This window comes from Penicillium antarcticum (genome assembly GCF_028974205.1).
Source record: "Penicillium antarcticum strain IBT 31339 chromosome Unknown utg000009l_segment0_segment0, whole genome shotgun sequence".
Taxonomy (NCBI): domain Eukaryota; kingdom Fungi; phylum Ascomycota; class Eurotiomycetes; order Eurotiales; family Aspergillaceae; genus Penicillium; species Penicillium antarcticum.
In genome coordinates this window covers 101468-123441 of record NW_026695307.1, presented here as the reverse complement: position 1 = coordinate 123441, position 21974 = coordinate 101468, and the positions used below count along the sequence as shown (strand labels likewise).

Below are 21974 nucleotides of genomic sequence, written 5' to 3'. Positions count from 1 at the left end.
TCTCACTAATCATTACTAGTCACCTCCGCCTCTTTGAGTTTTGTTCCGATTCTTCAGATATCGTAATGATTTATTATAAACAATATTCCCAGCCCAACTGTCTCTATACAAAACAGAAAAAGTCCAAGAGGTATCATGACAGGCTCGGTATTGAAACCCGTCATCATGTACGACAGATTCAGAGCGATCCCTTAAGCAAGGCTGACTTGTACCGTTTGTCTAGGTTGAAGTCGTACCACGAGATAATTGAGGCAGATCGGTGTTCCATATTTATTTTTGCTAGGTCGGACGGGTCGTCAATTTGCACCATCGAGCAAGCCTGTGACCAGATTGGTTCATGTATCCCTGGAAACAGTGTATCATTCTACGCGGTCGATATTGATCACTGTGTGGATATTTCCCTTGCTGCCCAGGTGAAAATCACAACCTTTGTGTTATACAGACAAGGGAAAGAATGCGAACGCCTGATTGGAGGTTTCATTGATCAATTGGAGTATTTGACCTCCCGGGCGTTATGTGGGTTAGAAAGCAGTCTATGAGGGTTCATGACAGTCTGCCTGCCTACCTGAAATTCCAGTGAGACCCGTCATGCCTGAGTGTGTTAATTCTGGTTATGATATTTGCATTCAGCCTGGAATGAAAGTTATGTGCTACAAAAACTTCAGCAACTTGGACAATAATGATGAAGCACATCAGTCTGTTCCTAAATCGTCCGTTGACAGATGAAGGGCATGTTGCCCCGCGCAATCGGATGCAGCGTAACAGCTGATCCAGGGGGTGTGGGTTGTGGGAGGCATACAGAAGAGTTTCAATCTTCAACAGTACTATTATATTGACACAATGGTATAACGCGGACAGATTCTTTTAAGAACTTGCCACTATAAGAAGAGAATGGAACCACTGCCTCAAGTCACTTAGAGTATTGTATTCCTGGTGCAAGTGAAATATATTGTATACTTGGTGATAATTCCGTTGATTATCAAGCCGGTGAAAGCAGGTGTTATGGTCCACGGGGTTTTAGTATCTCATATCATACCAATTAGCCTGTACTATCTAACAATCGCCGATATATTTGCCTTTTTGTCCCCGGAACAGCGCCGTTGAATTTCAAAGATGTCTTCCCAAACACCTTCCCAATATTCATTCCATTTATAATGTCAAGATACTGGATGGAAATCGTTATGCTCTTTACGAATCTCTATTCTGCCAACTTCAACCTAACACAGATCGAAAAGGGTCAGTTTCGACTTCAATGTGAAATTCGTTGATATACGGATGAACCGGGATGTCAAATTGCAAGGATAGCCAAAAAATCTGAAGAAGAATGAATCATCAATGTGAATCCCAACGATTTCACCATTGTCACTGTTGCGGCTACCAGACAGGAACGAACTCGGACCCGCCGCCTCATCCTTCTGAACTAGACGACTTTACTTACGATGACTGGTCGCTATGATTCCATCTCATGCAGAAGTCAACCAAAAACGGCGCTCCCCTAAATTTCAATTCGCGCAGTCCAGAGTATACCCTATATTGGTAAGGGTACAAAAGTCACCGCCAAAGACGGAGCGAAGCCTTATCTTGGAAGTTTTTGATCTACTTGCAGAGGGCTATACGAAGTTGACTACACCATGGCTTGCGCACTTTGTCAATTGTATGGATGGAGAGCGACATCTGGGATAATGATACATCACACCATTTCACGGGCAAAAGTGGAGACAATCAGAGGTCACTTAGGCAATCAATCAATCAACCAATCAACATTCTAGTAACCTGTTGGAGCCTATCTAGTATCGAATAGCTATGCAGGCGCTTCTTTCCAGTTGAAGCAAGAACTTGTGTCCCGTACGCCTGATCATGCTCCATTATAGAAAATTGGGCTGATTCTCGAAACGAAAGAGAGTACCAGCCCTAAATATAAGCCAGAGAAGCCATTTAAGCGAGGCTCAAAGATCGCCATTCGGGAAGCTTAGAACCTCACAATAGGGATGGACAATCATGTACTTACCGAAGAGTGTCAGTGCTGCATTCATGAATGCGGCTTGAGAACCGGAATTATAGTAACTCCGAATGAGCGGATTACTAATGATGAGCATAGCATAAATAGCAAGAAATACAATCAGAACATTCCTTAACTCAAAAATGGTCTCCACTTTCTAATACACAATGTACATCCCCAAAAACTGGGGCGTTTATGGCCATAACTGCGGCGTATGAAGGAGTCATCACGTCGAGAGAGGCAAGTATCTACCAAACGTTCCGGCTGAAACTAGATCCAAGTAAATAAAATGCCAAGTAGAAAGAAGAACCTATGGTGATAATTTAGCATGTCTACTTATCATTCGCAATCCACAGCATCAAAGTTGCACGTCCTTATCGTAGCTGAACTACATTCAAACCTGGCCGATTAGCAGTAAGTGAAATTGCTTTCTCTCCACAGCTATATACATATAGTATTCATGTGTCATAAGATATAGAATAATCTAGCACTAGTATCGATCACCAAGCAACTCATCCAAAACAATTTTCAGTGACATTGCTAACCCTTGTCACTTGCCTAATCTCACAACATATTTCTAAATCCTGCTCCAATCTTGTTTGCTCTAGGCCTAGGTACATAGAAACCTAAATTTGGGATTGTGGATACATTGGACCATATGAGACGCTGCTGTGAATTAAGCGTTGGTCCTGTTCTATGTACCTCTGGAGTAGTGCTCTATCCCCGTTTGGCTGTCACCTCTACAGCTATCTCGACGTTCGCCGGCCTCCTGCGGATATCCTCCCCTCCAGATCAGTTCGATCTGTTTATCCCTTTTGTTCTGGTTACTCAAGAGATCCTGTATGTACCTAAGAGGCAAAGCAGCCTTTCCTACTTTTTCTAGAGTGTCACAGGACAAACTTCAATCAGATATACAGTCTATATTTTGTGAATAGTGAGATCACACAGTCTTTGACGCATAAAGACTTTGTTACTCATTCTGCGACATTCGAAGGTGATCATATTGCATTCCCTAGAATTATTAGGCTGTTGAGGTTCTCCTAGTCTCTTTCTGGTCTAAGTCTCATACTCCATTGCTTGCATCCGTGCATCGCCTAGCCGCAGTAGTCGTTCACCACCAAAATGGAAAGCGTCTTCTCTATTATATCGCCCGCTGAAGAACCTTATAATCTCCGAAAATCCTCAAGCTTGGAGAATTCTTAAAAGAAGGCAAGATGCAATCGGCTCAAAATAGTTGTCGCCGACCAGTGTACAAGATATCTAGGATTCACCCCATACTTGTGTCTGAGCTACACTGAAATGACGACTCGCCTCGGTTCTGCTGGAATACAAAAGCAGAAAACAAAGAGCCTGTTATAAACCAAATCGTGGAACCGGAGCTGAAGCGCTTGCTCACCTGCAATCAAGGAAACAAGATCCACTAATGTTCCATCGTTGCGTTGCGCATTTGTCACTCCATCTGGAATACAATTTGGACAGTCAACCACGAACCAAAATGTAACCATTTCACATTTAACGCTCACTGGTGAGATCAAGTGCTACTATCCTTTGGCTTTTTCTAAGGACAAGCCCATCGGCTCTAGGTTATGTTTAATATTATTTTCTCTAACGGACCTAACCCTCAACGCCGTGAGACCTGAACAACTGTCCCCCGATTAACTCGTTCATTAATATCACAATTATTAAATAGAGGCAGAGCTACTAGTTGACCACTAGAAATAGCGAGATTAAGTCAAGAGTCTAACCGCGTTAATTGTCTTTTTAGAGTATTGTAAATCTTAGTATATAGTTATTTTCGTACGTATAGTCTATAAAAGTGGTCTAAGGATCAACAAAAACGATAGTGCCCAAGTCCTCGACTTTCTCCTACGCTTAACATAGGATTCCCTAGGGTTCGGGATTATTGATACTAGTCAAAAGACTACAATAGACTAGTTTTGTGAAGGCTTAATGCTAGATAGAAGGAAAGGGGGACTAACTAATAATATATTTAAGATAATATCTGCTCTTTCCTTCTCTAATATTCTTTAATTTAGGTGTTCTCGAAGCTAGTAAGTATATCAAAAGCACAGGATGCTAGCTAAATGGAAATCAGCAAACAATTGCGGCAAGCTTGGTGCAGCCAATCAAAACTCCGATCCGGTTGCGAATAAGACAGACTTTCAGGTATGGCAAATGAAATGAAAAACGGCTTGGCGTTTCGATTAAGGGCGGGACGCGTGAAGCGTCAACGTCCCTAAGAGTAAAAGCGATGCCTGGCTGGTCTATGACCGCCAAGTGCATCCATGGACTTTTCATTAAGATTGCTTAATTCCGTTGTCAAACAGCACTAAACAACAAGTTGCCTGAGATGACGATCCCCCGCAAGCTTAGAGTAAGAAAATTACTATCGCACTCGACCTGGTCAATCTAGCAGAGCAAGGCTGGTGCAAGGTGCCTGGAGGGATTAGCTCTCCGAAATATGGCAAAAAGGTATGAATTAAAAACAGAAAATATGTGCTTCGAGAGATACTCGATGACATCATTTAGCCTTCTCTAGATCGAGGCGTTGGTGTATTGCCACTCGTAACCGCGTAAGGCATGGCAGATGATTCTGGCCTTATGTCTCGGCCCATCCCCTTAATCAATATTATGAACTAAAGTAAGTACCAGTCATGAAAAGTGGCCTGATTCCTGATTTCCGTTTTATTATGTCGTAAGATCTTTTAGTGCTTAAATCCTTGTTGGCTAGATCCACCGTCGGTATTCTGTCTAACTCACCCGAAATAACTTAAAAAGAGTGTAAGCATCCTAACCACATGCTGACGCAATAATATTCTCGAAAGATCATTGCTATACTCTATTTACCAACGCTTCTTAAGCCCCAACATGGCTCAGGAAAATCAAGTTGCCCCCGAGTTCGTTTATCATGTTATCCTTATGATGTCGCAATCGAAGGGTTCAAGCGGACAGAATGAGAAGATACGCATCCTGGGCACCTACACATCTGTAGGTAAAGCAAAGGATGCGGCTCATCGAAGCCTCTTTGAGAGTGGCTATGAGCGTGCATGGTTCTCAACCTTCGAGACAAACCCCGAAGTCCTCGAAGAGTTCTCCGTCTGTCAGGGAGTCGGACTTGCCTTGTACGCCATTGCAACGGATGGCACGGTGTTCCGAGTCCGCATCACCACCTCCCCAAATACCTTGCGTTTGACGACTGATAACGAAGACGGCCGAATTCCGATCTCTCTCTACTATGTTGTACAGACGAATGTTCCATATTGCACCCATGAACGGAAGCCTGCACATGATACCAATGTTGAGGGGATGTTCAAAAGTTACGCAGAAGCTCGGAAGTTCGCAAGCACTTTGTTACTTTCAGAAGAGGATGGAATCACAGTATCCAGCTACAAGGACTATTGTGAGGCTGGTCCAAACGAGAAAGATTGCGAATATGGTGATAATGTCATTGTACATGCGATAGGTGAAAGTGGCGAGAATTACTTTGTCAGCGTGGTTATGTGTCAGGAGCTAGAAAGTGTGAGGTTGGCCGAGGCCTCTTTCAGGATGTCTTGATTGTCTCCCAGCGAGCCGTTGTTATTTTCAATTGTGTTAAAGTAACTCCAAGGTGATCTTTATTCTTTCACCCTCAACGCTGAAGTAATACTGAGGAGGAAAAGACACAGAAATAATTTCAACGTTTCACTTTATCACCTTTTTGGATGATAGAAAGACCTATGTACTTGATTTCCTCTGCCACTTCTTGGCCTTCCCTTTCCGTTTTAGTGCTGAGACCTTGCCGCTTTTTGCTCACTGAGTACAACTGAGCACGCCCCTGAGCGGTCTGATCCGCTCACTGAGCATTACATAAGCACTCAGATCTGCTCACTGAGCATGCTCTGATCTGCCCAGAGTCTGAGCTGAGCCTAGGGGTAGCGGCCTGAGTAAGCTGCATCAATAAAATGCAACACGCTAGTCCCATCACGTGCAGCCCTCCACTTTTAGATGGCACCCATCGTCCCATCAAAAAAAGGCTGGCATTTCAATGTGATCTTCAATCCTGGTAAAATGACTGCAATAAATTGCGCCATAATGGAGCTTGCTATTTGGCCACCCAATAAGCATTACCATTCTAAGCTCGATGCTCCTGGGAATACTTTGTCTTCTCGGTCCCACTGTTTCCTAACCGGGCTTTGTAGGACTACTGGAGCCAGGGATATTTGATCAGTCTACTTGGAGATCCTCAATATGTCCTGGCACAGAGGCGAACAGAGAGGATCGTTAAAATGTGGAGACAGAGAACCGCTTCTCTGCCAATAAGCACATGCCTCCGGACTTCTATAAGCAATCGCATTTTCTTTGTGAGGCTCCAGATAGATTGCTCCTAGGAGCTGGCTGCACGCTCTGCAAGAGCCTACGATAATCGCAGCTATCGTATGGGCTATTTCCTTATTCGCCACATCACTCATGTTCCCAGGAACCCGGACCGTTTACCACCCTCTATGTATACAGGACATTCAACCATGTGAGGGCTTACGCGTAAGCTGAGAGAAACAGCTATTCCTTGGCTCTGGAAGAAGTCGCGCGAGGAAGTAAAGGAAAGCAGGCTCCTCACGTCCTAGAGAACCCTGTGGGTCACTCATAACGCACATCCTCCACTCCTCATGTATGTCCCTGAGATATTCATAGCTCTTTGGAACAAACTTTATTCCTGGGAGCCTTCCGTGCGCCACTAGACCCTGCTATGCAAAAGACCCAGGTAGACGTCCCAGGAACTCAACCTATATCCACAAATCCTTAGGTTGCTGCCTATAGACGTGCCAGAGTATATCAATGATGCTGCTGTATAAAACACAAAGAATACCCATCTCTCTCATTTATACTATATCTGAGGACAGAAACAGCAATAACTCTTTGCAATAGTGAGTTAGCCTGACTTATTGAGATATTTACTTAACAAGTTCGCTACCTACAGTTATCCAAACACATGATGCCCGACCGGACAAGTACTAGGGCAACTACAGCCTAAGTTGTAAAATCTGCACAGCGCGGCGTGCTTGCTCTATTCGAGGATATTCAAGCTAGTGAGCGCACTGGTGAACTCCTGAATCAAGTTGCCCGTCAATTACTTTCCGTCAAAAAGCGATTGGGAAGTATTACATCAGAGATAGAGGGTACATACCCTTGCGATATCAAACTCAGTTGCAAAGTCCACATTCATCTTCGGGCGGCAATTTCGAACACCCAAAATATATGTGAAAGATTTTGGAGTACTTTTAAAGAGTGGATAGATCATTCACCGTCGCTCTATTTGCATAAATCGGATTCTGATAGCTTTGATTTATTTGAAGAAATGGAATTGCGAATTTTTAGCGAATAGCTATAGATATTCTTTTACCAGGTTTAATAGGATCACTTATTTAAGAACTCTTTCCGACATAGAGTAGATCTCTATCTTTTCTAAAGAGAATAAGTTATTCTTAGCAGCGATCGATTTGAATCAGAAACTACATATACTATAGGACCGACGACTAGCACTCAAACGCATCGCTCATGAATCCGAGGCATACGAGATAGGAACGCAACACTATCGAAACGTCATTAGTGAACTCTTGTCTAAGATTAGTCGCTTACGTAGTGGACAGCCAGTCTATACCGACGAAGAAGACCGGCTTCCTATAGGTGCTATCAATGCAATAACCGGTGATCACAAATTTCCGCAACGCGATAAAGCCCTTGATAGGGACGGATCCCCGATACCCATCCTTTGGCGAACATGAAATACCCTTACCCTTCCCCCCGATTTCCTTCCGCCTTACTTTTTCTTTGTCCAGAGAGCTGGCCATATCCATGGCAAGACAAATTCCAGCGACATTTCGCAAGTTATGGGTTTGAATTTTCAGGTAACCGAGTAGTCCAATTACATATTTCTGTACCGCAGGCAGAAAATATTTCCAACTTCCCCCTCACTGACCCTTTGGTCAAAGATAAACACTCGCATTGTCGATATAATAATCTCATACTGGGGCTTCTCCGCTTACTACGGCATGCTGAATTTTCTGAACCTGATACTCTAGGCCTCGTCACGGAATAGTCATCATGTATTGGTTTGAGCATGTTTTGGAAGCTTTAAATTAAATAGATTGAATGTTTGGCTGATGGCCCCTTGATCGATATTTCCGTGTGTTTTGTGGGTGCAATTACGTTACACGGCATGTACGGTATTGTACAGAGGGCAGATATCTGACAGCACAGCCACAGTATATTACGGTACGCCATAATTTTCGGAAATTTAAATCTAGTTCGAAACACGTATATGTCAGTCATGAAACATTTCCCCATATGTTTGGTTGGTACGCTTGGAATTAATTTGGTCAAAACTTGGGTAATAGCACATGGAAGTTTCTTCTAATCCATCCTGTAAGCTCTTCAATCATATGGTTGCGAGTCATAAATGGCTCTATTGACCTGGTATGCCCAACAGATTTGTTGAATTAAAGGGACCCTGTCGGATAGACGTTCAGGGAGATCAGAAAACCTCGATTGCTTACGCAGGTTCATTAATATTGAACGTACCAAAAGTTAAGACCGGGTCATGTAATTGATGAGTTTGGAGAGAGTGATGAATTGGGAGAGAGTGATGAATTGGGAGCGAGTGATGAATTGGTAGCGAGTGATGAATTGGGAGAGAGTGATGAATTGAGGGAGAGTGGTGAATTTGGAGAGAGCTCAGCGATATCTTCGTTGAGCTGGCCCGGCTGGCACCATAGACACGACTGTACAGCCTGCAAAGAAGCACTTCTGCCTTGAAAAGAGTTATAAAAATGGACTTTTTCAAGTATCTTGAGTCCCAAATTGGTATTTCCATATCCTGTATTTCACATAAACATCGAAATCATGTGTCTTGAAACCCCTTTCGCCCTTGGACTGGCTATACCAGCTTCTGCTCTGTGGTCCGTCACTTACTACACTACACCCCATCGTTCAGGTGCGGGAAAAGAGGTTGGAGGCATCGAAGCCGGATGCCAGACTCTGGATAGCGGCACGGAATCGGTCAAGATCTCCACTGACAGTGGCAACAACATTACTTTGAGCACGGATAGCAGCTGCAACCACCCTTATGAGGATGCCATCCCAAGCGAAGTAACCGACCGCTGTGTCAATGCCGCTATCCGTTCCTTTCTGTCGTATTGATCGTAAGTTATGTGCTTTGAACGACCTCCCCCATCTCAATTTCAATCTCCAAATTAACATTGCAAGGTTGATGAAATCCCCGAAGACGGCTAAAGGGGTGTTGGTAAAAAGATCGGCCGAGGGTTCGTGATGAGCTTCCAGAATGTTCTTGTCTTTTATTACATGTATATAACATACCTACGGTATCGAGCCTAGAGGATCCAAACAGACAAGTACACTCTCAGAAATCATTAATAGGTCTCCCTTTTTTATACAATCGAGCGTTTGCCGGAAAGTCCGATCATGTATCGCCGGTGTTGAGAATTGTGGTTTGAAAGCAGATGAAAGGAGGATATGAGGATTGTATTTTCATCTCCCTTAATATGCCGCAATTATATACTCCCGTCCTACTGTATTTACTCAGCAAAAGGGGCCGCAGAGCGAAAAGATCAAGCCATAGTAATGTGGGAGGAAATACGATTGTTTCCACGGGTTCCGGACGGAATAATTCTAAGTGGTCAAGCTACCTTTATGAATGGTCCCAATATATTCCAAACACACCTAAGGATACGCCAAAGCAACTGCCATTCAATGCGAGGTGAAATTACCCAATGGGGGCCTCACTATACATAACAACTGATGAGCCTACCTGGGTAGTGTCTTTATAAATGACTATATTGTGATTTGTATATTACGTTCGGGGTGTTGCGAATTTTTACGAATATGTAACATCTTTTAAATTCGGTCTACCTGGGCAAAGCAAGGATCTGAGTACCACATATACCATGAACTCTCATTAACGCAGATAATTCAGATCACCTCTGGTAGAAGAGATAAAATTGACGACAACCTCTGCCGCCAATCAGTGGTTGGTAGAAATATTAGAATTCGATGAGCACGAAGCAAATTTTATAAAAAAATTGAGGTCTGAGTTGATTAAAATTTGACTCGGTACTCGGTTCTTTGTATAAATCGTACAGGAATGGTTTGATGATACGGCATTGTTTCTGTTCTCAACAGACTTCCGCCAAAACCTCAAATTGCGCCAAAGAGAGCTGGGATCAGCAAAACATATGGGAATATCTCAATAGCATCTTGGAGTGGTGGATAAATGGGAATTCGGGTAGCTAGTCCTAGAAGGAGAGAAAACTACTGTTCCGGTCCTGTTTCCCCCTGTTCGCTAAGCGGTTTGATCGTCTGTTCCCAGAATTGTTCTCGCCTTCGTGTCCCCTTTTGCGTTTACCGGATCCTTGTAAACGGAGCGGATTGCCATTGTCGGCCTGGCTAGTCTCAGTAGATGGTCCTAACTCATCCCCTTGACCAGACCACGAAAAGCTGGGTTGACCACAAGATGTGTTAGTCTCTGCTATCAGACCACAGCTCTCATCTTTGTTTGGTGGGGCTACGGCAGTTAGTCTCGCTAGCAAAGCAAATTTCAAGATTTAATGGCTCGAATAAACGTACTTTGTTTGTCATTATCAGACTTGGCAACTTGGGGTCTTTCTTCCTCCAGATGGTCGTTGGGAATGATTCAGGCTCAGGGGAACAGGTACAATCGGACATTTGATCATAGACCGATTGAGATGATGGCAAGCCACAAGCCAAGTCCGTTATTTTGGGCTTGTTCTGTGGAACGTGGAAGCCTTGGTCGCCTAGATTGCGCAAAATTGCCCAAAATTCTGGCGTACTCAGAGGCTCCGTATCCCTAGTAAAATCATTTTGCACTGGCCTTTCCTCCTTGTCTAAGGCGTCGGCATCGTCGTTTATAACGATAGGGTTGGTTTCAGAGCCCTCCTGCTCGCTATCCTCTTTTATAACGATAGGGTTGTCATTCGTGCCCCACTAGGCGGTACCGTCGTTTGTAGGGATAGGGTTATCATCCGAGTTCAGTGGGCCACAGAATGCTCTATCCTTGGCCATGATGCCTGATTTTGAGACAATTTGGAATATCTGGTTGGCCAGACTGAGGCGCCAAAACAGAATAGCCCATCACTAGCCGATTAGCGAGATTTCTTCCCTCGAGAGTAGTTTTCGTACCTTGATCAAGAATTGTCAAAGTTTTGGTTTTTTAGCCAGTCAGGATGTTGAGGGCTATATGGATGTATTTATGTGCAAGAATCGGGGAAATGAAGACATTTGAGATCAACAACATTTGAAGAACACAAGCTCCTAGGAGGTATGATTGGGCCTCTTTTCCTATAATAAAGCATGACTGGCCCCATATTGATGTTCTTTGCCGATATGCTCCTAGGAATCGTGCGAGTATATTAGCCGAGGCGCTGAAGTTTGGAAATACATTGGTAAAATGTTGCCCTGATCCTCAGAAATCAATGCGCGCTCCTAGGAACTAATATCGAGGCGGAGATTATCTGTAGCCAGAAGCTTCCTTCAATTTCATTCCGGACTGAATAGCCATTTTTGAGCGATGAAGTAATTAGAGAAATCCTCAGCTATCATATTGGCGGTGTGGTGGTAGGTTAAAAGTGTTGTTGAGATGCATGAAGCCCAAGACATGGCACTTGGTGATGCCCTAATTACACGCATAATTAATTAGGCGGTGCTAACCTATTTAGGACTAGTGCATTGTGAGGGTGTTGGCAATATACTAGATCTACATGAGAGTGACTTATTTTTTACTAGCGCTTTACATAGTGAATTTAGGTACTCAGATGGTATATTAGGTACGGTCAGGCATTCATGGGACCTCCGATGCTCGGGGCATTAGCATTGCCAAGAAATGCATCCATTTTTACCGATTCATGCATTGGAAATACAATTACAACGCCTTACCTATTATAGGTAAAAGAAAAGTGGAGAGGGGGTCCGAATAGCTTCCATGGGGGGTCCTTCTAATTTGGCCCTATATTATCTCTGTTTTGGATGGCGTCACAGTATCTCCCCTGTGGCGTTTTGCATTTCATTGTTCCCAACAACTGGCATATACTTGTTTCTCGAGAACTCAACTTCTTTTGATCAATACTATGAATATACCCACATTCTAGATACCACATATCATTCTATCGCACCGATCAGGTTATAGAGTGTTTACACCCGCAGTTCTGATTTTCTAGTTCCATTGATTATGCCTCAAGCTTTGCATAATGAGATTACCTGATAGATAAACCCCCGGACTCCTTCAACAAGGGCCTAACTGTGGTCCTTAGAACTCCTATTCTTGAACCTTATTGAAGAGGGAAAACTTGCTTAGTCCGAAGGTGATGCCAAAGGTTTTCACGAAGATATCCCGGCAGGAGCATTGGGGTGGCGCCCCCCCGGGAGGGGGGGTGGAAGGTGGACCCATCGGGACTGGTCATGGGATGCTACGACATGCGGGGAAATCTGTGGGGGAAACCGGAGTCGGAAATGTCTGCCCAACCTGGGGACAAACTCTCTCGTTTCTCTGGACCGAGTCACATAGACCGACCTTCGGTGATAACTAAGGCAAGCCAAGACGCAAGGCACAGCGCCAAGAGAGCCCGGATCCCGAGGCCACACGGCTACCTTCTTTTTCATTTGACGGCATCGCCGGTGTTTCTCGGGTTTCCCCCAACGGGGCACCATGCCTTTACCACCTGGCACCCAGCGGTAAATTCCTACTGTAACATTGATTTGAAAGAAGACTGCAGTCTTTCAAGGCTATTGCATTGCAGGTTCACCACGGCTCAACCATTTTTCAGTAGATGCCGACTTTCTACATCATAGCCAATGCCAATGACTGTGAATTTCTCCGCGGTGGCCCGAACTCTAATGGTATCGGACGCCAACCGAAGAGCAACGGGGAAGTGAGGAAATGAGGAAATGAGGAAATGTGGAAAGTACAATTAAGGTGTGGGGGCATAAAACTTTACGGAAATATTAGCATAGGCCAAGGAAATGTCTTAGTTTTTGCGGGGAGCGAATCCTGGAGAGCAGCATCCTGAATGTGAAGCCATTGATTGGCCCCAAATCCAACACTCCGGTGCTTGGCATGGGCTACGCTTTGACACTAAGACTGCCCCAAACCCTAACTTCTACTCTATCTTGCCGTGTTTTTGGGGGCGAATGGTGCCACGGAGAAAGCCGTAAATAGAGTGTGGCAAGAAGTTCGGAATCTTTCGAGTCTGGGTGAGGCATATATCTGCAAATTCCGGCGACATAGTCCATTCTTAACCACTGAGTTTGGAACATTCGGTCCGTTCATCGGTATTTTTGATTATTGGGATCAGACGCAGCCGCAAGATCATCGTCCATGTGGCCCTTGCATGGTATCGCACTTGAAACTAAAAGACACACTTCGCCGTCCGTATATCTTTGGGCTATATAGGGTACTAGTTAGGATTGAGTGGTAGTAAACTTGCGCGGGGACTGAAATTCCAAGGATCGGTCATCTCACAATTCTACTTCTGTAAATCTAAATCTCGTTGAGCTATGGGCTTACCGGTCCTTGTCTGAAAATCGGAGAAATAAGGAACGACGTGGATCGATTTAACGTTCAAGGCTAAGGCTTGCCTGCGCCCAGCCTTGGCCCTGGACATTCGACCCGAACAGCCCTCGATGGATGAACTTGACGTCCATTACCCCGTGGGCCCCCCGTATGAGCCTCCTTGGCGCAAGATTGGATTTAAGAAATCGTGCATGCCCGCTCTCTGCACCACTTTTGTCCCCCTCACAGTCTTCCCTATTCCAAGGCTGCCAGCTTCGGAGATCTCTACCGAGTGTGTCGTCTTCATCTAATATTGTTCTTTGACCGCGCATTGCGTGGCTGTCACATCCTCTTTTTATAATTATACAGGTTCATGAGGTTCATGACCTCGACCCCACGATTGAGCTGTCTATACGTCTAGAAATAATACACAACATCGTTTATCATGGCAGGTGGTGCTGTCATCAACGTCTTTAAGTTCAACACGGGCGGTTTGCCCAAGGAGACACTCAACTGGAGGCTATGGTTCGCTGTCTTCGCGTTTGGTCTCATGGGCGCCGCCCGAGGTGTCGACGAGGGTCTTATCACGGGTGTCTTTAACTCTCACGCCTTCAAGCAGTCTGTCGGTATTGACGACCTCGGAAAGAGTGAGCTCGCTAGTGTCAAGGGTACTATTTCCTCTATGGTTCAGCTCGGCAGTGTCGCCGGTGCTTTGTTGTAAGTTTTGCTATTGAAACCCATCGCCTTCATCTTTACGCTCGAAAGCCTTTGCTAATCATGGATAAATGATAGTGCTTTCGTCGTTTGTGATCGGATTGGTCGTGTTTGGGCTACTCGTCAGCTCTGTTGTCTCTGGATTCTTGGTATCGCCATCTTCATTGGAAACAATGGCAGCATGGCTGCTGTCTACGCTGGTCGCTTCGTTGCTGGTGTTGGTATTGGACAGACCTGTGTCGTTGGTCCCATCTACCTTTCTGAAATATCACCCGCTCCCATTCGTGGTCTCTGCACTTGTATGTTTACTGGTGCTGTGTACCTGTTAGTTCATACTCCCCCTTCTTCTTTCTTGTTGCCTCGCTTTCAGATGCTAATGCCAAGCCCAGTGGTATCATGATTGCCTACTTTGCCAACTGGGGTACTTCAATTCACATGGCGGACTCATTCAACCGCTGGGTAAGTACTGGCCATTCCAATCATTTGTTGAATTGACTAACATCTCCTCCCCTGTAGGCTGTCCCCACTTCGCTACACCTCATGTTCGCCGGCATTATCTTTATCCTCACCTTCTTCCAACTGGAGTCCCCCCGGTTTTACATCAAGCAGGGCAAGCGCGAGCAGGCTCTCAAGGTTCTCTGCAAACTTCGTGGCCTACCCGCCACCCACCCGTACGTACTTGAAGAGGTCACCGAAATGGACTTTGCCTTCCAGGAGGAGATGGAGGCCACCCGCGGTATGGGCTGGAAGGGCCTCTTCAAGGAGATCCTTGGCATCAAACGCAACGCCTATCGTCTCTTCCTCACCAACCTTGCCCAGAATATGGCTTGCTGGTCTGGTGGATCCGCCATTACTGTGTACGCCCCGGATCTATTCAAGCTCGTCGGTATCACTGGCCAAGAGCAATCTCTATTCTCGACCGTCGTCTTCGGTGTCGTCAAATTTGTCGCCGCCATCATCTGCGCTCTCTTCCTGGTCGATATGGCCGGCCGTAAGCGCTCTCTGATTATCGGAATTGTTCTGCAGTCCATTGCCATGTTCTATATTGCCATCTTCCTTAACCTCGTCCCCATTGCCGAAAACCCCGACTTTGAGCCAACCGAAGGGCAAAACCGTGCCTCGACCGCCGCCATTGCCTTTATCTACATCTCTGGTGTCGGTTGGGCTCTAGGATGGAACAGCGGTCAGTACCTGTTGTCCTCGGAGCTGTTCCCTCTCCGTATTCGTGGTATCTGCTCGTCCATCACTATGGCCATGCACTTTATCTGCCAGTACGCCGTCAACCGCGCCCTGCCTGAGATGCTACTCGAGCATGCACTTGGACCTCATGGAACTTTCTACTTCTTTGGTGTCGTTTCCGTTATTGGCGGTGTTTGGGTTTGGCTCTTTGTGCCCGAGGCTGCCGGTCGCAGCCTCGAGACTATCGACAAGATGTTTGATCTTCCCTGGTACAAGATTGGTCTCTATGGAAGAAAGTTTGCTGAGGAGTACGATCGTGAGCAGGAGCGCATTTATAGCGATGAGAAGAAGGAGGCAGGAGTTGTTGTTTCCCACACTGAGACTGCGTAGTCTTTCTGAGTTAGCTCCAATGGTGCGTTCATTGGAGGGAGATGTCTGCCATGTATTTGTCAGATGTGAACATATGATTATATGAATGTATTGGTGCCGTTTCCGTTTTTCTCTCGATCCTGTTGAAGGCAGCCTTAGTATCAAATCATAGAAAGATTCGCATTATAATCGTCGGGAATCCTGACGTACAGGCACAAAATCCGGATTATTGTCTCTCTTATATTGTATGGTTGAATCCATTTTAAAAGCCGAATAAGAAGCAATATACACGGAAGCTCTTCGGAGATGATGGAGTTACCTGGTTTTACACCGAAGAAGAGCTTAAGCTATCGAAAATAGCCTGTCCCCTTTCTACGAAGCAATAAGCATAGCATTTCAATCGTATAGGAGCAAGCAATTTCCTCCTCTTTAACCGGGAAACCACGCAGTTCTGTTGTGCTCGATGCCTTCTTCTTCCAAGACCTTTAGACACGTCGTTCAGGCGAGAAGTTTCAACCGCATCCATCATAGCGAATACTTCCACACATATCGCAAGCCCGCTCTGGGGCTCTCAGGTGCTGACTCCAGGTTCTAGACCTTGGAACAGGAATTGAACCATTTCGAGGTCTAGTTTCAGTGTCTACGTATTTAACTACTCGATCGATTGAGTAAAGATCATCTCAAGCCAATTAAAGTGCATTATTAGAAGGACCCCCTATGGAAGCTATTCGGACCCCCTCTCCACTTGCTAAGCCTAATTAGGCCTACTGCAGTAATTGTATTTCCAATGCATGAATCGGTAAAACTGCATGCATGCATTTCTTGGCAATACTAATGCCCCGAGCATCGGAGGTCCCATGAATGCTAGGTACTTCTATTTAATATACAGCTCCCTAGTAAAATTAAGTCACCCTCGTTCTCTCCCACCGACCATGCTGCCAGTATGACACTAGTCCCAAATAGGAAAGAGATGCTATTTCGAAAACTCTGCAGAAATGAAGGAATCCAGCATGTCTAGGTCAAATTTTTCAAAGAACGTATGAGAAAGTCGAAAAATGGAGTCAATTTTTGATATATTACGTATTTACATGGCTCTTCGACGCTTCCTGGGCCGATCGGACAAGCCGCTTTCCTTCACAGTCGCCATATTCAATGTACTAGCTTGCATCGGCTGGGCTGCTGCTAATATCATAGTCGGAGCGCAACTGATCAATGTCCTCAATCCCAGCGTCCCTGGGTACGCAGGAATCCTGATAATCGCATTCTGCACTCAGCTTGTTGTTTTCTTCGGATATCGAGCGGTATATGTGTATGAATATTGGAGCTGGATTCCGACCTTCATTTTTTTCCTGGTTGTGCTCGGTGTATTTGCTCATTCCGGAGATTTCGTGAACATCCCTATAAACTTCGGTCGTGCAGAACTTGGATCTGTTCTCTCTTATGGGTCCACAGTCTTTGGCTTCGGTACCGGATATACAAGCTTCGCAGCCGACTACACCGTCTATCAGCCAAGCAATCGTCCTCGGCGCAAGGTCTTCCTCGCCACGTGGATGGGTATTTTCCCGACCTTTTTTTTACGGAAATCCTCGGTGCTGCGGTGGCCTTCTCACCTAACGGTCAGTTGCTAGCCTCTAGCTCCTATGATAAAACCGTCCGGCTGTGGGATGTTGCCACGGGCGACCTCTGCCAGATCTTCAAGGGCCATTCTTATTTAGTGACGTCCGTGGCCTTCTCACTGGACGGTCGGAGGCTGGCCTCTAGCTCTTTTGATAAAACCGTCCGGTTCTGGGATGTTGGTACGGGCGAGCTCCTCTAGATCCTCGAGGGCCATTCTAATTCGGTCACTTCTGTGGCCTTCTTAACTAATAGTCAGGTGTAAGCCTCTAGCTCCCGTGATAAAACCGTCCGGCTTTGGGATGCTAGCACGGGCAAGCTGCGCCAAACTCTTAAGGGCCAAGGGAATTGGGTTTGGTCTGAAACTAGTGTTAAGTTATCTATTTTAGACAACCAATGGATTTTCTTTTAGGGTAAGAGGGTATTATAGCTCCCCCTAGACTTTCGTCCAACTTGTTTAGCATTCAGAGCAGGAACTCTGGCTCTTGGCCATCATTCTGGCAAGGTTTCCTTCATATCAAGATTTCTTTAAACTAGCGGATTTAAATTATGCTCTCTTACACAGATTTTGACCATTCATTATTCAACTTTTTTTTTCTTATTCAGCTACTTTTATGGTTGCATTGTCCATCAACTACTTAGTCTTCATCAGATCCATATTATAGACCCGTTTATCTCTCGTATCTCTGCCATCCTCTCTTCTCGTATAGTGATAATGGGACGACAAGGGACGTACTGGCAATTGGACATGATCGAAGGGATAGTGCAGATGAGTATCTTCAGAACTCTTCTTTTGCATTCTCTCTTCCTGCGTTTGGTGAATGATGGCTATCAGTTGATTGTGTTTCCATGTCGTGGAAACTACGGGGTCGCTTCCTGGTAGATATCTTCTATACGGCCAAGTTTACTCCGGGGTTTGCCCTTTTGTTTACCAAGTTATTTCTCAGTGGCATCAATCCTTAGCCAATCCTGCTTGGACGTAGGCCGGAGGCCGCGGCATTCAGCCTCGGCTTTCACTCCATCCCAGCCGAGCCCACTGCCCTGATCAGCTGTATTAAGCAAGGACTGGGAGTCGGCACGATTTGCTAAATCCTGGGCAAGGGTATCTGCGGTAGTAAATGCGTCGGTCATAGTTAAAGCGATTGCACCCGTAGGACCCCTCTTGACCCAACCAGCATAGTATAGACCAGGAAGGGTGGAGATCAGAGACTTATCTGGAAGTTCCTTAGGTTCTCCCTTGCCCGAGAGACTTGTCACGCGACCGAAGCCATCGTTCGGGATAATTCCGCGTCGGGCATCGAAGTCAATACCTAGATCCTCTAGCCCGGAAAGAGGAAGCGATTTATAGTCAATACTACGGAAGAACACGCTTTCCACTCGATAAGTGCTTCGGAAACTCTTTCGAACTAGGACTATGAGGATCGGAAGGATCGAGCTTATTGCGAGAGAATCTCGCATGAGACAGATGGTAAGGGTACTCTGGTGTTACGGACCAACAGGCACCAATCGACTATGGGGCCGCAACTTACTGATGGGCCACCGAGAGCCAATCAATCTATCTGTCATCAAGATCACGTGCAACATCCGATACTCTGGCATCCCCAGGTATTCAGGGAAAAGAGAAACCACGATCATGCTTAGTGAGCAAGAGTATGATCCACCCTGAGCAGACCCACCTAGCAGACTTTATCCTGTACATATGTAGTTATATATACAGGATACCCTCTGCGTAGCTACTAGCCGAATCCGGCCTACTAGTTGCCGTTCCACGCAATACCGCAATACTTGAGATACTGTGTGGATCGCATGGTTTTTATTATGTGGCCGCTGCCAGCTATTTAACGTATTTCCCGGTCGAGCTGCGCACCCGGCCGAGCTGCGCACCCCAAAACACCATATTAAATGCGATAAATTACAACTTCATATCTTAACAACCATAGGCTATTATGGGGTCTTTTGGTAATTTTAAACACTTTGTAGCATGTCTCGCATGATTCTAGGGCCCCACTGAATCTTAGAGGTGTGATTGTTGAATGATATATATTTCTAGCTGAAATAGTTAAAATACAGTGTATTTTATTGAAACGGAATAAAAGAATCATTGAATCTACCTTAAACTCTTATATAGAGTTTATTACATCCTGAATACCCAATATACTAGATATGAAATAGGGCAAGCTTGTCGTTGTCGAGATATACGGTTCTAAAATATCGCATTTAATATGGTGTTTTGGGGTGTGCAGCTCGGCCGGGTGCGCAGCTCGACCGGGAAATACGTTAACGTAATTCACATGCGAGCTGGACACACAAGCGAGCTGGACACCCCACCTAATCAATCAATTTTAAATGCATTTATCTCAACCAAAACGCCATTAAATTCAATGAATTAAACTCGAGATCTATCAGGACATGTAGTCATTCTATGACCCTGAATTCCACAAACGCTACACTTCGGTAAGGCTCTCGTACGTGGCTGAGAAGGTGTCGGAGCTAGCTCTGCCTCGCGGGGCAATGGTGCTAAAACTGCTTGCTCTGACTGCGCTATTAGAGTAGAGGCCTCTAAAACTGAGAGGCCTTCTCCGGAGGGTATTTGCCTTGTAGAACGAGCCCTTTTTTGCCTCTTCTTCTCGTTTTCAGCGCGTAAATCGCTTACTTCTTTCTCGAGTAAGGTAGCTGATTGCATCGTGCTTTGACAGGCTTTTAAAACCTGATTAATCGCGGAATTTAGCGGACTCGGTGGGCTTTTTGAGCGTTGTTTAAGTAAGGCTTTTATTGAAGAAGCTTGTTTTTGTAATTGGACGTAGTTCGAGGGCGTTTTCGGCGACCACTCGCTTCCCCGGCTCGAGGGGGGTGTCGGGGTTCGAAGCTAAATATCAAGCTTTGAAATCACTCGATCGGGGTTATACGGTATTAGACCGGCAGCGGCGAAGCTATTTTTAATAGTCTTTGATTCAAATGTCTCGTTTCGGGCAGACGGGTAGGCTTCGAGGAATTCTAGTTTATCGACGTGATTGATATTCAGCCGAACTTTCGATTCGACTAACCGACCGTACGCGCGCTTTAACCCCGCAAAACAGCCAATATCGAGAGGCTGTAAAAGGTGAGACGAGTGCGGAGGCATACAAATTGCGATAATATTGTTCTTCTCGCAAATTTCGTCGAATTTCGCGGTTAAATGACTTCCGTGGCCGTCGAGTATCAAAAGTCTATACTTCCCTTTCGTACGCGAAGAAGTAGACGGAATAAACTGCTTTTGAAGCCACCGAAGGCTAATTTCGTCGGAAGTCCACCCGTTCGAACTAATATCGAGTCTCCAATCAAGCGGAAGGCCGTCGAGCCAAGATTCAATAAGGACTTTACCCTTAAAAATGATATACGGAGGAAGCGCCCACCCTAACGCGTTTATACACTCGATTGTAGTCACCTACGCGCGATTTCTAGGCTGTAAAAGCGATCTCCGACCGTAGAATTCCTTTCTCGTAATAACTTTTGCGGTCGCAATTAAGCCTATTGCAAACCCGGTCTCGTCAAAGTTATAGATATCGTCGAGATCGATACCGTACGTTAGAATCGTTTTTTGAACGAGAGAGAACCATTCAGAAATAATTTTTGGGTCTTCGCATTTTGCTCGCTGATAATCGTAGCGTCTCGAGAATCGGGCCGATAGGTCAGAATGCCTTTTAACGAAATTCGTAACCCAATTTTGGCCGACCGAAGGAGGAGGGATAGATCCACGCGCCGCGAGTAGTAAGTCTGCTATTTCTCGTACAGTAGAAGGCCGAGGGGCTGCTCCACGAGAATCCATTGAGAGAATCCATTTTCGAAGCGATTCCTCCTCAATTTCAGTCAATTTGTATGAATTTGCGCGAGATTCAACGCGGTTTTTAACCCCATTAAGGCGTGTAGCGAGAGTTGAATTCGGTACTTTGAATTGGCGTGCTGCTTCACGAATAGAGGTAAATTCTTGCTTCCGAATAGCCTGAATAGCTAATAAGATCTTACCCTCTTGCTCCGTACGTTTTTGAGAGGATTGAGTACGAATTGGTGGCATAGTGGGTGGTTAAAGAAGAGAGATCTAATTAACTAACGCGTTTTTGGTGGGGTGTCCAGCTCGCTTGTGTGTCCAGCTCGCATGTGAATTACGTTAAATAAATCCTACTTACATAACTGACATGCCAGGCTTGCCAAGTAGGTCTATATCACTTGCCCAAGTAGATGCCTTAGCAACCAGGCATCCAAAAGTCTGACCAACAACCCTGCCAAGCCCCCGGGATCACATACTTTTGGAACCAACCTCACGTGATTATATAGGCAGTAGAAGAGTCGACGGTCGACAAGTAGAACGGTTCTACTATTCTACTTTCTACTTATCTACTTAGGAAGGACTCAGGATATATAAGGACACTCATTCATATATCTAGTTTAGTTCTTCGTGTTCAATCTCATGTTGTTATTTGTGTCTACTATTCAGAAACCTTTGGTGACTCTTACTTGATTATAACTTGGCAACACTACGATCAGACCAATACTTCGGTATAGATCTGT

General features: G+C 45.3%; 7 protein-coding genes across 7 annotated transcripts; 5 read left to right on the top strand and 2 right to left on the bottom strand.

Annotated features, from left to right (window-relative positions):
* Positions 1-4867: 4867 nt before the first annotated feature.
* On the top strand, positions 4868-5554 carry N7508_008396 (uncharacterized protein; the record flags this gene model as incomplete). The annotated part of the gene is made up of 1 exon (XM_058466460.1): positions 4868-5554. One exon carries the CDS (start codon positions 4868-4870, stop codon positions 5552-5554), a length of 687 nt encoding a protein of 228 aa, XP_058314306.1.
* Positions 5555-7025: 1471 nt separating this feature from the next.
* N7508_008395 (uncharacterized protein) lies at positions 7026-7758 on the top strand (the record flags this gene model as incomplete). Its single annotated transcript, XM_058466459.1, has 3 exons — positions 7026-7152; positions 7181-7248; positions 7501-7758. Coding segments are annotated over 3 exons (453 nt in total), but the record flags the coding sequence as incomplete, so codon positions are not given.
* A 1117-nt stretch (positions 7759-8875) lies between these two features.
* N7508_008394 (uncharacterized protein) lies at positions 8876-9172 on the top strand (the record flags this gene model as incomplete). The annotated part of the gene is made up of 1 exon (XM_058466458.1): positions 8876-9172. One exon carries the CDS (start codon positions 8876-8878, stop codon positions 9170-9172), a length of 297 nt encoding a protein of 98 aa, XP_058314304.1.
* A 1112-nt stretch (positions 9173-10284) lies between these two features.
* N7508_008393 (uncharacterized protein) lies at positions 10285-11071 on the bottom strand (the record flags this gene model as incomplete). Its single annotated transcript, XM_058466457.1, has 3 exons — positions 10285-10553; positions 10636-10959; positions 11005-11071. 3 exons carry the CDS (start codon positions 11069-11071, stop codon positions 10285-10287), a joined length of 660 nt encoding a protein of 219 aa, XP_058314303.1.
* A 2927-nt stretch (positions 11072-13998) lies between these two features.
* N7508_008392 (uncharacterized protein) lies at positions 13999-15836 on the top strand (the record flags this gene model as incomplete). The annotated part of the gene is made up of 4 exons (XM_058466456.1): positions 13999-14270; positions 14346-14591; positions 14657-14726; positions 14784-15836. 4 exons carry the CDS (start codon positions 13999-14001, stop codon positions 15834-15836), a joined length of 1641 nt encoding a protein of 546 aa, XP_058314302.1.
* A 1191-nt stretch (positions 15837-17027) lies between these two features.
* N7508_008391 (WD40 repeat domain-containing protein) lies at positions 17028-17631 on the top strand (the record flags this gene model as incomplete). Its single annotated transcript, XM_058466455.1, has 3 exons — positions 17028-17052; positions 17235-17369; positions 17444-17631. 3 exons carry the CDS (start codon positions 17028-17030, stop codon positions 17629-17631), a joined length of 348 nt encoding a protein of 115 aa, XP_058314301.1.
* A 734-nt stretch (positions 17632-18365) lies between these two features.
* Positions 18366-18887, bottom strand: N7508_008390 (uncharacterized protein; the record flags this gene model as incomplete). The annotated part of the gene is made up of 1 exon (XM_058466454.1): positions 18366-18887. The coding sequence occupies one exon, from the start codon at positions 18885-18887 to the stop codon at positions 18366-18368; it is 522 nt and encodes a 173-aa protein (XP_058314300.1).
* Between the last annotated feature and the right edge of the window lie 3087 nt (positions 18888-21974).